We start from the raw sequence: 24,543 nt of genomic DNA on the forward strand, positions 1-24,543 counted from the left end.
TAGGAGGTGAGAGTCGGATTTGTTGGCATAGCTGATGTTTTCAGAGGACATTTCCTAGCATTTTCAGCTTCACATGTTAGGAAAATGTGAGACCGACTAGGACCCATGCCAACTTTTATCTCCCCTAAGAATTGATAAAAAAATTACAAATATGTAAGTAAATACTTGGAAAATAAAGTTAAATGAAAGTAAATCTGTACATGTAAATTTGACAACAAAAGTTTAGAAAACCGACCACAATTGGATTTGAATGTTGTTTTAGTATATATGAGTACAAAATACAGCGAAATACCAAAGTATAGCTTTGGATGTCAAGCTCAGATGGAAAGAACATCCAAAGAAGAAAAGAATATAGAGAAAATTATTGGCTAATAGGTCGTAGGTCTAGATTGAAAACTTACAATATGGTATTGATATAGAGTAAAACCCGGCTAGCAGCACCCCCTTTAACAGCGTTTTTGACATGCCAGCACATATTTTCGTGGTTCAACTTTATTCCACATTTACTTGCATGTAAAAGCATTCTTTTCAATCTATTTTTTTAAAAGCACAATTTTACTTTGGTGCATCAAATTCTGCCGTTTATAAAAATGCCATTTCCATATGATTTATACATTTTTTATATTCAGTTTCTTGATTTAGGTATAATAAGATCTTTTGAGTCTCATTATCGCAAATTAATAATAAGAAAACAATTGACAGCTATTGAAAAGGGATTGACTCCAGGAGAGTTTGCAAAATTTATTAATATTAATTCAGGAAAAATTTGGATAAATATATACATAGATACATATTTGTGTGTTATTAGGATTTTGTTTATTTCATTTATTTCATTTAGGAGAATTTTTTTAATTGCTTTTTTGATATGATTGTTTAATTTTTACGATAGAATAAGCGAGGAAATTAACCGGTCCTTATTGTATAACCAAATGATAAAGCCTATATGGAGGAATGCCTTTTAAATATGGGCTTGTGCCAGCCAACCACATATCAAACAAATACAAACTTTCCAGAACAAGGTCGTTCGTGATATGGCTCCTGTGATGTATACAGTTGTGACATTCATAGGGATCTGGATGCACGCCAAGTATGTTAGGAAAATATAGGGGAGAGAAATATAGGACTTATAGGGGAGAGGGCTTGGACAGAAAGACTGAAGCGAACGAAAACTGTCGATTTAACCTGTGGCAGTACTTCCGTGTTTTCCTTCACGGAGTGTAAGCACAAAAATACGATAGAGCAAAGTTAATGGTTGTTATGACCATCCAGGTGCGTTTTGGGTTCCTGTTGACATTTTGGATTTGCCTCTCGATGATTTTTAACACCTGTATAAAATAACAAAGAAAAAAGTTTTTATAAAACAATAGTCTTTTTTCAACACTTTTCTTTTTTTAATATTTTATAATTTTTCACTCAAAAACTGCCTTAAATAAAAAGGAATCAGAAAACTTTTTTTGTTTACTTTTAGTGTAAGTGTTGCTTACTTATTCGGGGAGCATAAATCAACATTTGGCACAAAATATCAATTTCAATTTGCCTGTTTGGAACAGAGAATGACCTAACTGTAGTTTCTGGTTTCACTTTTTTTCCATGACACAAACGAGATAGAAACAAAGATGCTTTTTCCCTTAATATTTCTAAGTTATTGGATATTAGTATTTCATTGGACTATTCAAAAATATGTTAGGACTTTTAGGATCGAAAGATGTAGCAGATCCCTTAAACTATTCTACACATCATTAATATATATCTCAGACATATATTGCTTTAATCAGGCATAAAGCACATCGCCGACCGATCACCTGGTAAGAAAAGAAAAAGGAAAACAAAAGAGATAATATAGATAAATAACAACTAGCAAGAAAGACAACAAAAAAAATATTACTACAAATCTGGATTACACAAAAGTCTAGTATTAACAAAACGCAACATTCTAGTGACCGGCTCCTTTCTACTTCAGTAAACTGATAGCGAATATTGTACATTTCGACAGATCTAAGATTTCTTACGTTATCCCTAATAGAAACCTGTCATAACAAAGAAGAAGTCACAATTGCCCTCGACATGAAGCACCAAAACCCAACCTGTAATCAAGCACAACCACAAGATAACAAAAAAGCGTTCACCCTCCGCAATACCACCCCGTTATATTCCAAGCAAGATTCACATCAAGCTACGAAGAACTTTCTCAGAATAACCTGACTCGAAATAATATCAAATGCCTCACTAACATCTGTAAAAATAACATCGACCTGACCACCTCATCTATTATATTAATTATATCGGAGACAAACTCAACCAAATTGGTAATAACAGACTTACCCTTCTGAAAATCATGCTGGCAGGAGTGAATAAAAGGCGCACAATCAGAATAAAAGTAATCAACCAAAATGCCGTCAAAACCTTCGGAATAGCCAACATCTAAACAATAGGCCTATAATTACTAATTGAAGAATGTATACCCTTTCTATGCACCGGAACAATATACGACTCCTTCCAAGACGAAGGGAAAACACCAACGAAAGGCCCGTGGCCCGTCGAACACAATCGGCCCTCAGCACAACATCATCAAGAACAAAACTATCAGCAGGCCATTAATCAAAGAAACATAAATTAAAGTTGCGTAGACAATCATCAACCCTCGCATCTGCCAAAAAAATAGAACCTAACGCAACCGAGCGAAATAAATCCTTCAATAACCTAAAATCGACCCCACAAAAATTTAAGCTGAAGTCCTACTCCCCCCGCATGCAACAGCAGAACCAATGATCCCGACAGAAAACATAACAAAGACAGGCGGATGATAATCATCCGGACGACAAATAATTTGGTGACAAGTAGACACAGCAAAACTACCAGGATCAGAACAAAACACAAGATTCCGCTGCCTACCAAACTTATTACAACCACCACTTATCTGCTACAAGTCACACAAACCAATATCGTCGAGAAACTTAGACTCAAAACCTACCGGTATATAACAAGCATTTAAATTCATCATCATCGGAGGAAACCCGCTCAAGACCTAGGAAATTAAAATCACCCATCCACACAACACGATCTTAAGAATTCATACCATCAAAAACGGACGCAACCTGAGCAAATTCTTATAAGCCACAGCCTTACGATCAGCCTTCAAACTAGGGGTACAGTAACAAGCAAGAATATACAAGAAAGAGAAACTTACACCAATCTTGACACACTAAAATTTAGACACATCGCAAGACGAAAGAGGCACAAGTTCAGACGGGAACGTCAACCTCACGGTTAACAGAACCCCACCAACCTCCCTGACCTACACTGTCCAACCTATCCGGCACTAAATCCGCAACTAGTTTTTTGAGCCATCCCGCCTGAACCGGAAAAACCTTACAACCCGAATGTTTTTACTCGAGTTTCCTGACAAAACAACCACGGGGCGAATTCCGTGGCAGCAACACCTGCTCAAAGTGCAGCTCAGGAACAGCAAAAATAAACGACGCATAATGTCCAACCGTAAACTTCGTAACCTTAAAAGGACACACCACCCAACTCAGTGACCGGAGCCAACTGAGACCCGAAGACAATCCTACTTTGATACCAATGGACGTTGCAATTCCGTCGCACTCTTCGCACCCGAAACGCCCGTAGAGACACCAGCAAACGATAAGCTAACCCGAACCGACTTCAAGGAAGGAACCAAGCCACTGCCCACAGCACCCCCAGATGGAACAGAAGAATCGTCGCAGAAGCCAGGCGGCCAAGGGAGACCCCACCCAGGTGCCCCAAGTACTAGACCCAGGTGCCCCAGACACGGGAAGCAACATAATAGGCCTCAAACCATCACGCAGCGAAGTGAAACCAGCCAAACCAGAATAACCATCAAGTACAGGAGAATTCGGCTGACAAGCAACTGCAGAAAAGGCCCCGCATAAACCATCTAAATCCCCAACCATCTAAACCTCCTTAAAAGCAGAACCCATCTTCAGCAACTACAAGGACAGCGTCCCTAACGCAACGTTCCTACAATTACAACAAAACCAACAAACACCAGCCGTTTCACGAATACGATCAGCAACACTACCCCTAATGTAAAGACATTTCGAATGAAAAGTCCTGAAAATATGGCCAGCAGATAATAAAAAAAAAAATAAAGAACCAGGAAAGGTTTAACGTAAAAAGAAACAATAATAGCCTAAATAATTCAGAACCACCAAAAGTAGCAAGTGTGCGTACAGCACCTAGCACAAGTGAAGAGGACTTTACTGGTTTTGAAACCGAAGACAGCAACACTATGTTAGCTAAATCTTTTAATTTTAAACCAAAACCTGTCACGAAAAGAAAGGCCAAAAGATCACCCGAAAAACCTATTGGTGTCAGTTCAAATATGGCAAAAAATATAAAAAAAGTGAGGAAAAAAAAACTAGTAAGCAAGGTATACACATTGAACAAACCCAATCCCAAAATATTGAGGTAGAAAAAAATGTTCAAGGAAAGGAACAAGCTAAGAACAATAAAAGCACAACAGTAGTAGACAGAACGGATAAGCATATACCATCACCTATCTAAGTCTCTGGAATCGAAACCTTTGATTTCCTTAAGGAAGTCACAGTGAATGCTACCAGAGAACCATGTAAATTTACTCTAATCAAGGATCAGAACTGGAAAGTTAATACGCCAAGCAGGGCTCATACAGGGCTCTTACCGCAAAACTGAATCAACTTCAAATACAATACCACACCTACGAAGACAAATTTGATAGGCCAATTAGAGTTGTAGCGAGAGGACTTGATTCGTCATGTAAGGAAAAGGACATACTTGAAGACTTTTTAATGTAAGGTTTCAACGCTGTAAGTGCGATAAATTTGATAAAAAGAGATACTATCACAAACCAAGATGGCTCCAGAATAGTTAGAAGAATTAAAATGCCACTGTTCACTTTAACATTCAGCAAAGAAAATTATGTGAAAAAAATCTACAGCATTACCTCGGTATGGGCATAAAAGTCAAAATAGAACCTACTCGCAAAAAGGTCAGCAGAATTGTTCAATGTACAAGATGTCAAGCGTTCAATCATACCCAACGGTACTGCAACATAAATTATAATTGTGTCAAATGTGCTCAGAACCATCCCTCTGATCAATGCGAAATAAATAAAAGCGTTCCTGCTACATGTGTCAACTGTCGGGGCGAGCATCCCGCAAGCTATAGGGGTTGCCCGTTCGCAAAAGATCAACAGAAAAGGAGACTCAAGCTGTTATCTGAAAAAAACTTTCCTTCGCATCAAGAAAAAAAGGCAAAAAGTGCTTCAGAAGACAAGGTTAAAAATACTAAGGACGTCATAAAAAGCATCCCAAGTCATAGCAAAGATATTGAAAATACATATTCGGATATTGTTAAGAATCATAGGAAAAATGAAGAAGACTCGATCAAGGTGCTGTTGAATTATATTATTAGAAGGCTGGACGAGCAGGAAAAGTCCTATGAAAAAATTATCTATGAAATAAGCAAGCCAAGACATCTCCAACTTAAGAATAAGCATAAATAATGACTCGTCCCTTACGTATAACTACATGGAATGCAAACGGACTATTATCCCGCCTAAAAGAACTAGAAATATTACTTAACTACTACAATATTGACATCTGCTTAATACCCGAGGCACATCTTACTAACCAGTCATATGTTAATATTCGTAATTTTAACTTCTACTTTACTTCCCTTCCAAACGACGTTGCACATGGAGGTACAGCAATCTTTGTCAAGGAAAATCTATTGTCGTATGAAGATTACAAAATCGAAACATCAAGTATCCAACTCACAACAATCTGTATCCAAACTAAAAATAAAAATAGAATATTCAAGGTATCTGCTATTTACTGTCGACCTGGCTTTTCCATTCAGAAGGAACAGTTTGTAGATATATTTAGTCATCTTGATAACGATTTCATAATTGGTGGCGACTTCAACGCTAAGCACAATTTCTGGGGTTCGAGACTGGTAACTCCTAGGGGCAGAGCCCTTTTTAACGCTGCAAGAGAAAAAAATTGTGATTTCCTATCAACACGCTCCCCAACATATTGGCCATCTGATCCAAACAAAATACCTGACTTTTTGGACTATTTTGTCTCTAAAGGAATCAATAGCAACTTCTTGGAAATTAAATCACATTTCGACTTAAATTCTGATCACACTCCAGTAACACTGAGTATTAGTGACAACTTTATTGAAAAGGAAACTGCTCCCCGATTGATAAATAAAAAAACCGACTGGGAGGTATTCAAGGAAAAACTAATATTTTTCTCACTGCCTGGGCACGCAATTCTAACATGCGCACAACTTGACAAAGAGGTCGAGCAACTTAAGGCGGATATACAGCAAGCTGCACTCGAAAGTACCCCTGCAATTAAGTCAAAGAACGTGCAAAAGAGTTATCCTTCTGAAATTGTATAGTTAATTAAAGAAAAAAGAAAGGCTAGGAAAAAGTGGCAAATCACTAGATATCTAGGTGACAAAACAAAAGTTAATCAATTAAACAACAAATTAAGAAAGATGGTTACTGAATTTAAAAACGAGTCCATCAGAAAGTATCTAAGCGAACTGGATAACGATAAAGAAACAGATTACTCACTATGGAAGGCAACCTAAAAAATTCGGCGTGCGCCAATTAAAAAACCAAACGGCCAGTGGGCGAAAACTGAGAAGGAAAAAGCTGATATCTTTGCTCTTCACTTGAAGAGTGTGTTTAAACCCTTCCCTAAGTTGAGTGATGAGGAAGATACCAGTTATATTAATAAAAACGACGTGGTAGAAGTTCCGTTAACAACATTAGCCGAGTTCAAATCTGAAATTAATAACATCAGTAACAAAAAATCTCCGGGCTTCGATCTCATCACTGGTGAAATCATGAAGAACCTACCCCACATCGCGTTATTGAAATTCAAAGAAATTATAAACTCCTGCTTTAAGTTAATGTACGTTCCTAGAATATGGAAAATTGCAGAAATCATAGTAATATTAAAAACGGGCAAATCCCCTATTGACGTCTCGTCGTACAGACCTATATCGCTGCTGCCAATTATGTCAAAAATCTTTGAAAAACTGTTGTACAGAAGATTAGCTCCCACTATTCAACATCGAAATCTAATACCTTCACATCAATTTGGATTTCGGGATGGTCATATGAATATTCAGCAAGTACATCGGGTAACCAATGAAATTGAATCAGCTCTCGAAGCAAAACAAGTTTGTACTGGAGTCTTTCTTGACGTGTCGCAAGCCTTCGATAAGGTCTGGCTGGAAGGCCTGAAATTCAAAATTCATCGTGATCTCCCATTTCAGTATTACGAAATACTAAACTCATACTTGACGAACAGAGAATTCCGTGTAAGATATGGCGGGAAGTATTCTGAATTAGAAAACATAAGTGCTGGTGTTCCACAGGGCAGCGTCCTTGGTCCTTTACTATACTCTTTATACACGAGAGACTTATCTGTGGGGAGGTCAGGTCACCACAGCCACATTTGCGGACGATACCGCACTGCTAGCAGTAGCTGACAATGTCAATTCATCAACTGAAAAGGCACAAGCTGCAGTGGATGACGTTGTACGCTGGGCAAATAAATGGCGCATAAAACTGAATGAGTCTAAATCCGCACATGTGAACTTCACAAACAAAAACATTTCAACACTCCCGATCACAATAGATTCTAAAACAATACCATATTCGAATTCTGCAAAATATCTGGGTATGACTCTGGATGCGAAGTTAAGATGGAAAGAGCACATAAAAATGAAAAAGGAGCAACTAAATATAAAATCAAGAAAACTAAATTGGCTGTTGGGCAGTAATTCCGAACTGTCTATCCACAATAAAATCCTTATTTATAAACAGGTGCTAAAACCAATATGGATTTACGGAATCCAACTCTGGGGTTGTGCGAAAAAAACTAATGTGGAAATTATTCAAAGATTTCAAAACAAGATCCTTAGGCAGATTGTTGGCGCACCATGGTATGTTCGCAATAAAGACCTACATTGGGACCTTAAAATTAGTAGTGTTGAGAGTGAAATCAAAAGATTTGCCTCTAAACATGAAGAAAGACTAACGAAACATCAAAATGAGGAAGCGAAGAAACTGATACTCACTGGCAATGAAGTACGCCGCTTAAAAAGGACGAAGCCACATGAACTGGCTCATCAATAGTTTATAAGTCGTTATATATTTATTAGAGATAAAGGTTTCCTAGTCAAAAAGTATATTTTGGTCCGAACATAAAAAAAAAGGTTTAACGAAATAAATAGCGAAAATAAGAGAAAATGACCGAGATGGCAAAAAGAAAGAATAACTTTGACAAAAAACACTCGAAAGGCAATAAAAATGAAATTAAATTGAAATAAAATAAAAATGAAAACAAAAATGACGTAAACAAATTATAACAAAATATGTATATAAAAAATTATCAAGTATTAAACAAAAATAAAGAATTTCATTAGAAGAGAAAAAAATCAAAGAAAAATACCACTACTATTATAAAAAAGATGACATGCCAAACAACATAGACTTACGAAAAAAATGAATCCAGAAAATATTCAATAAACAAAAATGAATACAAAAAAAAATTATAAAATGTTGACACAAAATAATAAAATTAAATTTCTATTAAAATCACAAATAATAATAAAAACAAACTTGAAATTAAGTCTAATTAAAATTCAACGATAAAATAAAACGATAAGATTAACAACCAATTAAAAAAGATAAAAAGAAAAATTTTTATTTATGTACATACATATATTAATATAATCTACAATTTATCGCCACGAAACTCAAAACATATTAATATGATGAAGGTGCAATAAAGATAAAGGTCAATATGATAAAGGTACCGAAAAAATCAATCACATATATGTAGGTCTGTCTGGTATAAGATAGTTTTTAAAAACTTTATGAAGTTTTTGCATGCAAAGCGTCTAGGATGCCGTTGAAAAATTTCAAAAGATGCAAAAAAAGGGCAATTTCCAAAAAAAATGCAAAATTCTACTTTTGCAATAACTTTGTGAAATTAAACCGAGCTAAATAAAATATTAATATTGTTTTTATTTTAATTGTTTGCAAGAAAATATAATGCAATTATTTTCAGAAAAATTTTATTTTCAAAAAATTATTCAAAGACTTTCACCCACTTTCTGCAAGACGTATGACGAGACGCGATAGGATATTCTTCAAGTTTTGTTTTCAGTATAGAATGTCACATTTTCTTTATTTTTTTTCAAAATTTACTTTATTTGTTTCAAAAATCTGACTTTGCTCTAAAAACTAATAAACTTTTGAAGAACATTCTATATCGTAAAATAACTTACAATTTACTTTGCCTTTTTCTATTTATAAAAGAACTTTAGTTTTGGAAAGTCAGCCAGCCAGGTACATATTAAATTAAATCAAAACTCAAATTAAAAATGGCTCGTAAAACTCGTAAGTCATAATCATAAATATAATATAGATCGTGTAAACAATACAGTATTAAAGCGAAATATAACGCGTCGCTTATGTTGATATACTCTTTTGAAAACTTATTTATGAGAATCGCAAAAATCAGTTTTGTAATATTTGTTAGGTAAATATAATAGTATAATTTTTTCTTGAGATTAAGAAAAAAGGTGCACAAACTGTCTGGAATAATACTTTTTAACGAAATTGTGAGAAAATGATAAGATTCTCATTATCTCAATTTTTAAAGTTTTTTCAAATCTTGTAAAGTAAAATTTAATGTTTTAAAAACTTTTTAAATCTTGCAGAAACATTTGTTTTTCTTGGTTATATCAGAAGGTTTTATTTTTGAAAAAAAAAAAAATTTTACATCAACACTAACTGTTATTTCAAAACTTTTCAATTAAAAATAAGATAAAATAAACAAAATGAATTTGCAAGTGGTTTTTTCTAAGTTTCACACTTTTGTAATTCAAAATCAATATTTTCGGTTTTCGGTATAACCTAAAAATATTTATTTATGTTTGATATAAATATTTTGAAATTTGACGCTTATCACCTATTTATAAAGTTTTTAAAATTTTTTTCAAGTTTTCTGTCTGGTTTTTTTTTTAAGTGAGAATTTATTTTCTTTTTGAGAAAAGTTTCACCATTGTTTCTCTTTTTAAAGTTTCCAAGTTTTATCCCAGACAGACCTGTTATAAAATACTCGTATTTCAAAATTACACAATTTTTAAATAATTGAAAAAAATTATTTTATGTGGAAATTTTTGTTGAAATGGTAATTATGGTTGTAAGGAACAGATGTTTTCGGCCGTGGAATGAAATTCCAATCCGAAATCGAACTGCTATCAGATTTAACTTTTTTTTCTTTATATAATATTTACCTTTTTTTCAAAAATCAGGGAGCAGTTAGCTCCTTTGTTTTTCTTTTTAGAAACACTGATAAAAATCAAAATTTTCATCAACATTGGTTTTTGACAAATAAACGTTTTGTTTACTTTTGTAGAATGTTGAATATGTACATACTCTATTTGTTCATAGGCATAGATACAACAAATTTTTTTTTCAAAATAAATTGTGATTTGAATTTTTGAGTTGAAGAAATTGAATCATTAATTTTAACTTGAGCTAAGCTAATTTTATTTAAATATTATCATTAAAACATGGATCTGCCTTTAATAAAAAATATTAAAGAAGATTTTTTAGAAGAAACCGTCATATCTCACATAAAAACAGTTGGATATGAATCGAAATATATTGAGAACAATAACTGTGGAAAAGGAGCAAAAATTTTTAACGAAAAATCTTCCAGTAATGCGAAGGTTATTCATAATAATCCCTATCAAATTAATGATGCTTTTAAAAATAAATCGTTTAGTCCGAAAAAAAAATTGGAATGTACAAATCACATCAAAACTAAAAACATTTTCGAATATGGCAACTATAGCCGATATTATGGATATCGTAATGCGAAAAATTTCCAGGATATCAGGTTAGAAGCTTTTTCTAAATATAAAAACCTTTTTGAAGGAAAAGAAGTGTTAGACATAGGGTGTAACAGCGGCTTAATAACAATGCAAATAGCGGAGGACCATCAAAAATTTAATGTTAAACATATAGTAGGACTTGATATAGATAAAAAGTTGATTAATAGAGCCATCAAGATAATTGAAAAGAAACGTAGGAACACTAAAAATAAAGCAGAAGATAAATCAAAATTTCCATTCAATATTAAGTTTGTGTTTGGAAACTATGTGCTAAAAGATGATATTCTTTTGGAAATTGAAAAGCAACAATTCGATCTAATCCTTTGCCTATCTGTTACTAAATGGATTCATCTAAATTTTGGGGACGAAGGCTTAAAACAAGCATTTCGAAGAATGTATCTTCAAATTCGTCCAGGGGGTTGCCTAATATTGGAGCCTCAACCTTGGAGTAGCTATAACCGAAGGAAGAATTTAACAGTAAATTATAAAAACAATATTTTTGTTTATCATAAATATAAATTGAAATATTTTTCTAATTTTGCAGCCCGAAATTCATGAAAAATACAAAAATATAACTTTTTTTCCTGAAAAGTTTGTCGATTACTTAACTGGGCCTGAAGTTAAGTTTAGTGAATTTTCAACTATAAATATTCCTGAGCATCCAAGCAAGGGATTTAGAAGACCTTTGCAATTATTTTTTAAAAAATGAATTTATTTTATATATGTAGGTATATTAAAAAAATAAGCTAAAGCTCAATATTTTAGTGTTTCATTTGATTTCTGATATCATTTCTTGATTTTTTAAAGCCTTTATTATATTTGTAGCTGTTATTTTAGACATTTCAATTCTTGTGTTTATGTCTGCACTTCCAATATGAGGTAAAATTAAGCAATTTTTCAATGTAAGCAAAGGATCATCTAGTGGTAGAGGTTCTGGGGTTGTTACATCCAAACCTGCGCCCCAAATTCTTTTTTCTTTTAATGCTTGATAAAGAGATTTTTGATCAACCAAACCACCTCTCGATGTGTTTATAAATATGCAATTTGGCTTCATTCTTTGGAAGGCTTCATAATTAAAAATTTCTTTGGTTTCTGGAGTCAGAGCACAGCAAACTATGATTACATCGGATGTTTTTAATAAATCATTAAAATTCACAAAGGAAGCTCCAACTTCCGATGCTTCTTTTGGCTTTTCTGATCTGTTAAAATAGACAATTTTTTTCGGTTTGAAAGGAACACATCTTTTTGCTACTTCTTGACCGATTCTCCCATATCCAAAAATTCCAATTACGGATCCTTTCAAACCTGGACCACACATCCAACTTGGAGACCACGAACTCCAACCACCATTAAAAACCTCTTTATTAGCTTCAAACAGCCTTCTGTTTGTTGCTAATAACAGTGCCATTGTTAATTCTGCAGTGGCATCTGTTAACACGTCAGGAGTATAACCAATTCTTATATTACGTTTCTTACATTCAGAAATATCAATATGGTCATATCCAACAGATATTGTTGCCACCACTTTCAATTCAGGTCCAGCCATGTCTAATAATTCTGCGTCAATCTTATCTGTTAGAGTACAAAAAATGCCATTTTTTCCTACGACGCTTTTAAGAAACTCTTCTCTAGGCATAGGACTAGGTAATGACCATGTTGTTACATCAAACCTTTCCAATAAGGTAAATATAAGTACGTATTATATGTATGTATATATTCCTTGTAATTTTCAGTATTACAAAAACTTACTCCTTTTTTAATAATTCAATCCCAATGCTAGCAACATCCGGACGTGTAACAAGTACTTTTGGAAGATTATTGGTTTCCGACATCATTAATCTACTACTCTTTTTGAACACTTTTGCTTTAACTGCCTGCCTGTAAATCTGTGAAGTCAAATTCGCAAACATTGCTAATTGTTTTGATACTTTAACTTGACAAATTTTTTTGACAACTTCTAAATTTATTTCGTCAGAAATATTAAAAACGTTAATCAAAGGTATTTCGATAACAGATTCTTTACATAATCACACTAATCACAGTCGAATCGTCAAGCTTTTGCATTACTGAAGAACTTTAATACAGTATTGTATTTTATTATCTTGTCAAATTTAATAAAAAATCATGTTCATGTTTCATCTCAAAGTTCTGACTGAATACAATAGTTAGACTAAACATAAATTAATCTGAAATTTAGTTTTTTCCCAAAAATATTTTTAGACAATAGCAATAAGGAAAACAAATTGCATTGTAGCTCATGAGACTAATTCCCAAAAATTTGGCACAAATACAAAATTTTTCAATATACGAGTATAGCTTCCCTTTAATAAAATTGTAATAACTTTTAAGGTGTTATAAATACAATTTTAAGGTTAAAATTGTAAAAATTTTTCTGAAATGTAGTTACATACATTTACTTAAATACTTATGTTGATGTTATCAATTTTTAACATCAATGACTCATGTACTTATGTTCATAGTAGGAACTGTACAAATCTCATTATATTAAATTCAAAAGATTTATGTATGCTAAGATATGTAATGTATTTTTCATATCCGATCCAACAATATTCATTGTAGTTGGTTTGAAACGTGCTTGAATCATAAAATATTAAAATTAGATAAAAATTTGTATGTACCTACATAACAATATACCGATGATAGATGAAAGCTAAGTAGGTAATTTTGATTAATTCAAACTAGAACAAATTTTTAATTTAAAAACTGAAAATTTAAAAAAACATTAAATATCTCAAAAGTTTTTTCTCTATGCGTTACATCATCTTTTACAACTTTGCTTGCTTCAACAGCGCCCAATGTATCCCCCATTCCTATCCACATCCATGCGATTTTTTTTCTAAAAACCTCGAACGAATTAACCCCCGAGAGTTTTGGACTTGCACCAGACCACCCTTCACTTACTTATTTGAAATGTTAAAAAATTGTGAATTGGTAATTTCGACCGTTAACGATTTGAATGTTATATGTAGATATTAACAGACAAATAATAGGTCTGTCTGGGATAAGAACGTTTTTAAAAACTTTTAAAAATTTTATAAAGTTTTTTCATGCAACTGTCTGGGACAATACTTTTTGAACAAAAATGAGAGAAAATGATGACATTCTCAATTTTTCAATGTGTAAAGTTTTTTCAAGTTTTGTGAAGTAAAATTTAGTGTTTTAAAAACTTTTCTTACCAAAAAGCTACATCTGTTGAAACATATTCTTCTCTATTATACCTGAAGGTTTTATTTCATTTCAATTAAAAATACATGGTACATTTCAAATACGATAAATACAGGTTACATTGCTATTAAAAATAAATTAAAATAACTTAAAAGGGTTCACAAATGATTTTTTCTAAGTTTCACACTTTTATAATCCAAAATCAAAATTTTCGGTTTTTGATATTACCAAAAAATATTTGTTTATGTTTGATGAATACTTTGAAATTTGACGTTTATCACCTATTTATAACGTTTTTAAAAGTTTTCTGTCTGGTTTTTTTATTTTTTAAGTGAGAATTTTTTTTCTTTTTGAGAGAAATTTCGCCATTTTTTTTCATTTAAAAGTTTTTGGAAGTTTTATTCCAGACAGCCCTAGTATATAGATAATATTACTAATGTCTTTATATCTAACAAGTCCCAATGCTCAGAGAGAAACTTGAAAGCACGACCTTATTTTATATGGGTTTTTTTAAATCGAAGTGGCTATTTTTTGAGAAGAAATATTGAAATAAATTTACACTTATTATAAAGCAGGTAAAATACTAAAAATATATTTGAAAAATCAAGAAAATATATTAATATTTTCATTCAGAATTATTTTAAAATTATTGAAACAGCAGAAAAACAACAAGCACAACCTTCGCCTTCAACATTTTATATGTTACTGAAAGCATTTCATTAATTTTAAGTGAACAGCTTGTTTTCTCATAGGGTAAGTTAACTCAAGATATGGGAAGTAACTATGGTGTCAAGTTGAAAATATAATTAATAAAAGAAAATTATTAAATTAAATTAATAAATTAAATTATTAAATTATTAAATATTGATATAAATCAGAGTAAAGAAAAAATTTTAAGAGGGAATTAGAAAATAATATCTAAAATACAATCAAATATTATTTTTTAAATACAAATTTTATATACACTTCTAAATTTTACCTCTATTTTTATTTTAGATATTATTTTCGAATTCCCTCTTAAAATTTTTTTTTTACTACGTATTTATATCAATATTTAATAATTATCTTTCATGAATTATATTTTCAACTTGACACCATAGTTACTTCCCATATCTTGAGTTAACTTACCCTATGAGAAAAAAAAGCTGTTCACTTAAAAATAATGAAATGCTTTCAGTAACATATAAAATGTTGAAGGTGAAGGTTGTGCTTGTTATTTTTCCGCTGTTTCAATAATTTTAAAATAATTCTGAATGAAAATATTAACATATTTTCTTGATTTTTCAAATATATTTTTAGTATTTTACCTGCTTTATAATAAGTGTAAATTTATTTTAATATTTATTCTCAAAAAATAGCCACTTCGATTTAAAAAAATCCATATATAATAAGGTCGTGCTTTCAAGTTTCTCTCTGAGCATTGGGACTCGTTAGATATACTCGTTCTTTTTTTTTTACTTTTTACTAAGAATTTAAAAAAACCAATTGCAGAGCAAAAAAAATATAAGGAATTTTATATAGACTGTACATATGTGTAGGCTAATTTTCATTAAGTATAAAATGTATATCTGACAGAAATACAGGCCTGGACCCCAAGAGAGACCGACAGTTCACAGCTGACGAATTTACACGTATACTTATGAGATCTATAGAGGGGCCCTTTAAACATCACAATTCTTCCACAAGATCAACTTTTTTCAAATTTTTGATTAGAAAAAGTTAAACTTTAATCTTTTTATGCTTAACTAGTGTTTATATTCTAAAAGATTTGTCTTATTAAAAGTTGACTAAAACCTAAACATTTTTATACTAACATGAAATTTGGAGTTTTCTACACAACATATCAAAAATTCAAATTTCAACTCAAAATTTTAACTCTAATTTTTATATTTTTGAGTTTTTTCCACATTTTTTTGTACCGCTAGGTCAGACAACATATTTGAAAGAATTGAGGGCAAAAAATGATAATACTATGAATAAAAAAAATTTGGTGCTATATTTTTTAGTCTAGAATACACGACTTAAAATAAATTAATAAAAATTTTTCTAGATTTTAATTTAAGTTTGTAATTATTTGATTTTAAGTCTTATAATTATGAAAGTGCTTTTAAAATTTTATAATCATTATAAAAGATGATTTAAAAATAAACAAATTAAAAATATTTTAAAGAAACTTGTATGAGTTTTAAAGTTTCTGATGCGGTAGTTTAGTTAAATCACTGAATTAGCCTTACTAACAATGTGAAAATATTTCCTAATAAAACTAAAATCACATACATACCTAAAAAGAATTATATAGACTTTTAATATAAAAAGAATTAACATATGCAATAATTTTTGTGAATTATAAAGCATATAATTTTAATTAATATAGTATACACATGAAAAATATATACAGTCAAACTTCTCTATCACGTACTCTCTATAAGACGAACTGCTCTTTAATACGAGCTATTTATGTTTACTTAGCAGTTTGAAATATGTTTTCATATTATTTTAGTCTCTCTAGCTCGAAAATCTCTCTAATTCGAACTTTTCTCTATCTCGAACCGTTTTGTGTCATCTTGATGCACAAAGTTTCTTTATCTCGAAATAAACAATTTTTTTTTTCGAAATGAAAAAAAAAGAAAACAAACTTGCTATATTTATGTACGCGTGTGATTTTGCTATAGAGTAAAATAAAAGTTAATAAAAATAACTGTGAATTTTTTGTAACATGTATGTATAATGAAAGTTAACTGTCATTTTATATCAATTTTTTTTAGTTTTGAGAGGTTTTGAATTCTTAATTAAAAATGCCATTTGGATGAATTTGAAACATTTTTCGAGCAAAAATTGATGAAACAAAAACATTAAACAAAAATATTAGATTTTTTCTCTACAAATAAAAATACCTAATATCTACATACTGCATTATAATAATCATATTAATGTGAAACATTTAAACTAAATACGTAAATACTACATTATTAAAAACGACACATGTAAAAAACATATAATGTAAATATCTATTCTATTTATCATTGGATTACAATTGTTTTTTTATTTTTTTTATGATTAATAGCATATCTTAATTAAATATATGAGCAAAAACCAGTATTTTTTGTATTATTTATTGAGAGTCTCTCTATCTCGAACTTTTTTCCGATATTTAGAGAGTTCGAGATATAGAAGTTCCACTGTAGATGTATACATATATGCAGTGGTCGAAGTGGGATACTCAAAGTGGTGGGATGGTAAAAAAAAAAATAAAACGAGAAAAAAAATAGAGTTGACCTTGTCAACTCTGTGATACCCGTACGAATTTGTTATCCTATGTGCGAATAACTAATGTGCCATAACTAACTATGGGGCAGACTATGACTTTAAGTTGCCGTATTACCATATTAATTTATGCAAAATTTCAGTACTATGTGTTATTCAAAATACTGGTTGTGGCAAACTACTATTGATGTTGTATGGCAGCTACCAGAAAGAGCCAAGAAATTTTAGCGAATTTTATCAAACACATCGGCCCTACTAATATATTCACTTGTGTGAAATCTCAATATCACAGCTTTTATAGTTTCTGAGATATAGTCAAATAACTTTTGAAGTTGTATGGCAGGTACCAGAAGGAGCCAAGTAATTTCAACGACTTTTATGAGACACATTGGCCCTACTAATATATTCGTTTGTGTGAAATTTCAATACCATAGCTTTAATAGTTTCTGAGATATAGCCAAATAACTTTTGAAGTTGTATGGCAGGTACCAGAAGGAGCCAAGTAATTTCAACGACTTTTATGTGACACATTGGCCCTACTAATAAATTCGTTTGTATGAAATTTCAATACCATAGCTTTAATAGTTTCTGAAATATAGCCAAATAATTTTTGAAGTTGTATGGCAGGTACCAGAAGGAGCCAAGTAATTTCAACGACTTTTATGTGACACATTGGCCCTACTAATATTTTCGTTTGTGTGAAATTTCAATACCATAACTTTTATAGTTTCTGAGATATAGCCAAATAAATTTTGAAGTTGTATGGCAGCTACCCGAACCGGTACCCCGATCATGTCCAATTTAAATAGGGTTCTGGCACTTACTACAATAAATCATTTGTGAAAATTTGGTGAACTTAGCTCAATTAGTTTTTGAGTTATCGTTCGGACGGACGGACGGACGGACGGACGGACGGACGGACGGACGGACAGACAAAGCTAAATCAACTCAGAATTTGACGCTGATCAAAAACATACACTTGAGTCTATATCTAACACCGTTATTTCTTAGCGTTACAAACGGTAAGGCAAATTTAGTATACCCTTCGAACATACGTTCGTACGGGTATAAAAAGTATTATTTTAGTTATTTTTTAAAAAAATAACTAAACAAAATTTACCAAACTTTGGAAGTAAACTAACGAGAATATTTATATTCAAAATTAAATCAACTAAAAATTGAATCAAAAACTGTGTAAATTGTTACCAAAGAAATGCATAGTACTATGTAATAACGAAAATCTCATTCATAGAAAAAAATTATACGTTACTATTTGAAATTGGTTTTATTTAAAATTACATATATTTAAGTTATTTAAGTTAAAAAAATTTTTAAAATTCATTAGAAAATATTCTTAAATTTTAAAAAGCATGTTCCGGAACGCATTTTTCTCTCCTATTAAGTAGTGGGATGGATTTCCAATTATTTAAAAGTACTGGGATGGCATCCCACTCCATCCCGTCTCACTTCGAGCACTGCATATATGATTATAATAAGAAACATGCATTTTGGGAGACATATCATACAAAATTAGCAAATTCGTTAATATCAAATGCACATCTTCTCAAATATGAGAAAATGCAAAAAATTGCATTATTTTTTTTTTCTTGTAGTATAGCATTTATTGAAATCTTGAAAAAATGAACAGAACCTGGAAGGTTTTTTTTAAATCAATTTTTTAATAACACAAAATTTTAAGAATGTAAGCACTAGTAAAGTAGAAAAAGATTGAAATTTAACTTTTTCTAATAAAAAATTTGAAAAAATCTTGTGGGAAATTTATGATGTTAAAAAGGGCCGTCTATAGATCTCATAAGAATACGTATAAATTGGTCAGCTGTGAACTGCCACTCTCTCTTAGGATCCAGGCCCATATTTTTGTTAGCCGTGGTTGAAACAATAAATTACTTTTTCTTTTATTTTTAATGAAAAAGAAATCTAAGCTTTTCGTTGATATTTTACTGAAAAGCAGCTTTGATTGACGTACGTGTGTGTATGTATGTAGGTAGAGTTTGTGCATAAAACGAATACCAAGGAAAAATGTATAGAATTAATCAATGAAATGTGATACAATTCACATTAGGTCTGTTTGATAAAACTTGAGAAAAATTTAAAAAGAAAAATAATCACGAAATTTCTCTCAAGAAAAAAAATTCTCAATTAAAAAAAAATAAACCAGACGGAAAACTTAAAAACTTAAAAACTTTATGAATATGTGATAAACGTCAAATTTCAAAGTATTTATCAAACATACATAAATATTTTTTGGTTATATCAAAAACCGAAAATTTTGATTTTGGATATAATAGTGGGAAACTTAGAAAAAACCATTTGTAAATCCACTTTGTTTATTTTATTTCACTGAAAAATTTTGAAAAAAATGTTTTTGTAGATGAAAATTTTTTTTCAAAAATAACCAAGAAAAACATACATACATATGTATGTATGTACAATGTATGTTTCGACAGCTGTAAGATTTTAAAACACTAAATTTTACTTTACAAAATTTGAAAAAACTTTAAATATTGAGAAAATGCAAATGTCATCATTTTCTCTTATTTTTGTTCAAAATTATTATTGCAAACACTTTGCATGCAAAAATTTTATAAAGTTTTTTGTACGCAAAGTATAATATTTTTGTATTATAATATTATTTGACTTCTGAAATCATTTCCTGCCCTTGAAGGCCTAAAACTATATTTTTTGCAGTTACAATGCTCATGTCATTTCTAGTTGCTATGTTGGCACTTCCAATATGTGGTGAAATAACTATATTTGGCAGAGTCAATATTGGATCATCTAGCTGAAGAGGTTCGGGTGTTGTAACATCTAACCCAGCAGCGTAAATATTCCCGTTTTTCAGAGCATTATATAAATCTTCCTGGTCAACAACGCCTCCTCTCGATGAATTTATGAATACAACACTTTTCTTCATATTTGTAAAAACATTTTTGTTGAAGATGTTTCTAGTTTCGTCATTAAGAGGACAGCAAGCTATTACGATATCTGAACTAGTTACGAGAACCTTAAACTCTACATATTTAGCTCCAATTTCTTCGGCGACCTCTTTTTCTGTGCGACTTGTATAAAGGATTTGTTTAGGTTTAAAAGGAACACAACGCTTCGCCACTTCTTGACCAATCCTACCAAAGCCAAAAATTCCGATAACAGAATCCTTTAAACCAGGGCCACACATCCACTTCGGTGACCATGAACTCCAGCCCCCTGTGTAAACTTGTTTATTGGCTTCAATTAAACGGCGTGTCGTTGCTAATAGTAGAGCCATTGTTAGCTCGGCTGTGGCATCTGTAAGAACATCAGGGGTATATCCAACTCTGATTCCCCGTTTTTGACATTCCTTTAAGTTAATATGATCACACCCAACAGAAAATGTTCCTATAACTTTCAAATATGGTCCAGCAGCTTCTAATACTTCTGCATCAATTTTATTAGCCGAATAACAAAATATTGCTTGTTTACCGACAACGTGCTTCAAAAGTTCTTCTTTTGGAATAACCGAAGAATTATTCCAAGTGGTTATTAAACACCTTGAAAATGAAAAATAAAACTAATATTCAAAAAAATGTTATGTAGGTTTTACTTTTCTTTTAAAATATTTATGCCAACTTCAGGGAAATCTGGTCTAGTCACGAAAACGTTTGGTTTCGAATTGTCAAGGTTCATTTTGAAATTAATTTATATCCGTTTGCTTTAAAGTACCTTTCCAATTTAATAAAATTTATTATGTGAATATATTAGTAGAGAATTTCAAACTACATTTACGTAACATAATGTTTTCTCACTATTATTTTAGAGATAAAAAATAAGCTTGCGTATGTATGTATGTATTTATTTACACATGGATGCATATGCATACACACTTCTAAATTTGAAGTAGCTTTCAACTTCAATTACAGTTGATTTTTTCTTACAGTTTCCAATAAAAAACAACTTTATTTGTAATCTAATTTTTATTCCTAATCTTATTTAAAATAAATACTTTTATATCAGTCAAGAGTTTTTAAATAAAACTGTCATGCAAAAAAAAATTCCACATCCATAAATTTAAGAATTTGATTAACGTTCTTAAGCCATACTATGGTTATTGTTTACATCATTATTATTATCTAACATGATTATACGAATGTAAAGTAAAGTTTACTGCCATACGCCAGCGTAATTGCCAATCAAAGTAGCAGGAAGCGGACCCCCCGCAGCAAATATTCTCATTCCTGTACTATCATAACAGTGAGTATATATCGCTGGTACATATTTTACTTGTTGAAAACCATCCATTTCTTCTTCGGGGTACTAAGTAAATTATGATTATAATATTATTAATGCAATAACAGGCGATTATTCTAGTTGATTGTCTTACCACTATGCCCCTACTAGCTTTTAGAACTACCGTTCTGGAAGCGTTAACACAACTTTCTAAATATTTTCCAGCACGAATGTCATAAAACATTAACATTCCTAAACCAGTTCCAACAGTTAAAATATTTCCTTCGAAACTTGTTGAACGTATACCACAACCACTATAGCGCGAAGTTATTTTTTTAACAGCTTGTAAAGTTCTGGCATCCAGTAAAATAGTGTAAGAACGGCAGCCAACAGCATATAGTCCATCTTGATGGTAAGCAATGCTGACATTATCTTGACAATTAGGTAACTTTCTTGATAGTTTTTGTTTAAAACTTTCGGCATTAAAAATGTGAATGTATCCGTTTAACGAAAGTGCAGCAATTTCCTTGAAATCTGGATTAAAGCATAGTGAACGAATCTTGAAAGTTTTTTTGATTAATAAAATACAATAAATTGAAAAATTTATAATATACTCGTTGTGCGGCACGACAGTCCTTGATACAAACTGGGTTAATAGTAGCAAATGTGGGACAAGCTTCTTCTCCTCCATCGGGAAATTCCATTAAATCCTCATTTATGCGCCATAAGGACATTTTAGAATCTTTTGATCCTGATACCAAAAATTGATCATCCAACCAACACATTCCCATTATTAAATCTCTGTGACCGTTTTCTCCGACACAAACTGGATCTAAAGTTGGTAGTCGATATACTGCAATGTCAGAAGAATTTCTTGCACCTGTCGCTAAAAATGTTCTACTTGGGTTGATTTCTATTGCATGAAGACCTCCTTGATTTTCAGGGTGATTAAATCTATTATTAGATAAAGTTGGAATAGCATCAACCCTTCTCATATTGACATCATAAACTAATAACTACGTCAAATATAAAATGTATATTCCATTATTAAATAATAAATAATTAACTATTAATTATCATACCTTATTACATTTGGTTCCGAAAACAATTTGCCTACTGCTCAGCCATTGTGAACAAAATACCTTATTAAGATATCCCAAGGAGATTGGAGTTTCACGTAACATGTCATGCGTAAGTATATAACGACTCGCATAGTCCATACTTATAGTTCTTTCCTTGAATTACCAAAATTAGCTCGAATGTAAATTTAAGGAAATATTTGGCAAAATAAGAAATTACTTGCCTCTTTTAAGTTCGATTCCCGACTTCTTAAAAAATCATCAAAATTGTACGAGGTACTAAGTATTTCTTTCTGTTCAGTTAAAGTTTCCTCTTCACTTTCTGAATCGTCATATGTAACAAAGTCATCCGGTTTATCTGGTTTCCTACGTCTTTCTTGTCTGTATCAGACATATAAAAGGATAATGAATATTCCATAGGTTAAATTATATTTCTCACCTTAGAAGTCGAGCTTTCGCTCGTCTTTCTTCTAGCCGAATTGTGTTATGACATGGCGGGTATCTAGCTACAATGCTGAATAAATTTAAATGGTAGCCATTCAATGAAAACCGAAACACAATAATTAAAAATTTTTATACCTTTTTTTAACAGTTTTGACTAAATAGTTCATACTCATATTGTCTTTTTCTACCTACATTTAATATTGAATTCTTTTTTAAATATTGTTCTATAACTAAGTTATTTACAAACTCATCATCTATAATATATTTTTGTAACATAAAGCATTTAGTATATTGCACTTAAATGAAGAATAATAAAATAAGCATAAAAATCGTTTGAAATATTTATTAAATCTAAATATCTTTATTATCAAAAATATTTTCTATGTAACTGTCAACATATACATATTAATATAAGTCAATGTCAATATTTTAATAACTTTTAGAAGCGTTCAGAACTATTATTTGTTTTGTCAAAATAAGCGACTTGCCATGTTGTTTCACGTAATTACCGAGCGTTTTTCTAGGCAAATTAATGGAAAAAATTTAAGAAATTCTTTTTTTCTAAATTGTAGACGAACCTAACAATTTATTTTTATTTATTTTATTTTTGGTGACTTGTACAAAGCGATACACCCCTTACGTGATGTGCCTCCAGTTTCGACAAGATCGAGTGGCTTTCTTCTTTTCAATCTCTTGATTGGTTGTATTCAGTTATCAAGCTAAGAAATTAATACATACATACATGTACACATGCTAATAATAGTGTCAGACAATTACGGTGGCTTCCATCAAGCATTAAACATCTCGCCAAAAAGCACAATAAACTTTATATGGTCGTCAATACCAACAGTCAGTTTACAGTTTAAGTGAAGGGAAAGTAAAGTGTGAAAAATTAGGGTTCCTATATCGCTTTCTTTCCCAACAAAAAAATTTTAGGTATATACGTTATGTAGTGTTTACTAACGAATTAGAAATACTAAAGGAAAGAGCATTTTTGCTTCTATCTCGCTTTCACTCCCTAAAAAATTGCATTGTCAAAAAAAAATAGTGACCCCAAAAACTTCAGGTAAGTCTCTTTATTTGCTCCGATCATTGCCAAACTGAAATTAACATTAAATGCCAAATGTTGTTGTTTTTTCTTTCTTAGAAAACTATGCGCCGCTATATAAAAAATAAAAAAAGAAGATTTAATTATTTTATTGTCGAACTGCCATTTGCTTTTATCAGTGAGAAATATCAGTGAATTCGTTTCCTTCGTAGCTGACAGGTTCTTTATATAATTTTCATATGTTGCCGATTTAAATTATTGGATTTTTCTTTTAAGCACCTGAGAAAGTCTGTTTAAAACAATTTTGTCATCAGGGTGACCTGAACGTTGCCATCTACG

At 31.2% G+C, this 24,543-nt stretch overlaps 4 protein-coding genes across 5 annotated transcripts; 1 reads left to right on the forward strand and 3 right to left on the reverse strand.

Moving 5' to 3' along the window:
- Positions 1–8,722: 8,722 nt before the first annotated feature.
- On the forward strand, positions 8,723–11,718 carry LOC129609594 (probable RNA methyltransferase CG1239). 2 transcript variants are annotated; one of them, XM_055521608.1, is made up of 3 exons: positions 8,723–8,849; positions 10,479–11,436; positions 11,504–11,718. In XM_055521608.1, the coding sequence occupies exons 2-3, from the start codon at positions 10,636–10,638 to the stop codon at positions 11,666–11,668; spliced, it is 966 nt and encodes a 321-aa protein (XP_055377583.1). In that variant the 5' UTR covers positions 8,723–8,849; positions 10,479–10,635; the 3' UTR covers positions 11,669–11,718. The 2 variants fall into 2 exon arrangements, with proteins under 2 accessions (XP_055377583.1, XP_055377582.1); XM_055521607.1 differs by lacking the exon at positions 8,723–8,849 and adding an exon at positions 9,554–9,596 and having other exon boundaries at positions 10,375–11,436.
- LOC129609593 (glyoxylate reductase/hydroxypyruvate reductase-like) lies at positions 11,651–13,213 on the reverse strand. The gene is made up of 2 exons (XM_055521606.1): positions 12,709–13,213; positions 11,651–12,629 (listed from the first exon to the last, which is right to left on the reverse strand). Exons 1-2 carry the CDS (start codon positions 12,867–12,869, stop codon positions 11,729–11,731), a joined length of 1,062 nt encoding a protein of 353 aa, XP_055377581.1. The 5' UTR covers positions 12,870–13,213; the 3' UTR covers positions 11,651–11,728.
- A 6,556-nt stretch (positions 13,214–19,769) lies between these two features.
- LOC129609696 (glyoxylate reductase/hydroxypyruvate reductase-like) lies at positions 19,770–21,205 on the reverse strand. Its single transcript, XM_055521800.1, has 2 exons — positions 21,011–21,205; positions 19,770–20,957 (listed from the first exon to the last, which is right to left on the reverse strand). The coding sequence occupies exons 1-2, from the start codon at positions 21,091–21,093 to the stop codon at positions 20,060–20,062; spliced, it is 981 nt and encodes a 326-aa protein (XP_055377775.1). The 5' UTR covers positions 21,094–21,205; the 3' UTR covers positions 19,770–20,059.
- A 167-nt stretch (positions 21,206–21,372) lies between these two features.
- On the reverse strand, positions 21,373–23,523 carry LOC129609707 (DDB1- and CUL4-associated factor 12 homolog). Its single transcript, XM_055521815.1, has 7 exons — positions 23,292–23,523; positions 23,152–23,226; positions 22,937–23,093; positions 22,716–22,868; positions 22,248–22,649; positions 21,788–22,192; positions 21,373–21,720 (listed from the first exon to the last, which is right to left on the reverse strand). The coding sequence occupies exons 1-7, from the start codon at positions 23,327–23,329 to the stop codon at positions 21,568–21,570; spliced, it is 1,383 nt and encodes a 460-aa protein (XP_055377790.1). The 5' UTR covers positions 23,330–23,523; the 3' UTR covers positions 21,373–21,567.
- Positions 23,524–24,543: the final 1,020 nt, after the last annotated feature.

Source organism: Condylostylus longicornis, unplaced genomic scaffold (genome assembly GCF_029603195.1).
Source record: "Condylostylus longicornis isolate FDR11 unplaced genomic scaffold, ASM2960319v2 ptg000040l, whole genome shotgun sequence".
In the NCBI taxonomy this organism is placed as follows: domain Eukaryota; kingdom Metazoa; phylum Arthropoda; class Insecta; order Diptera; family Dolichopodidae; genus Condylostylus; species Condylostylus longicornis.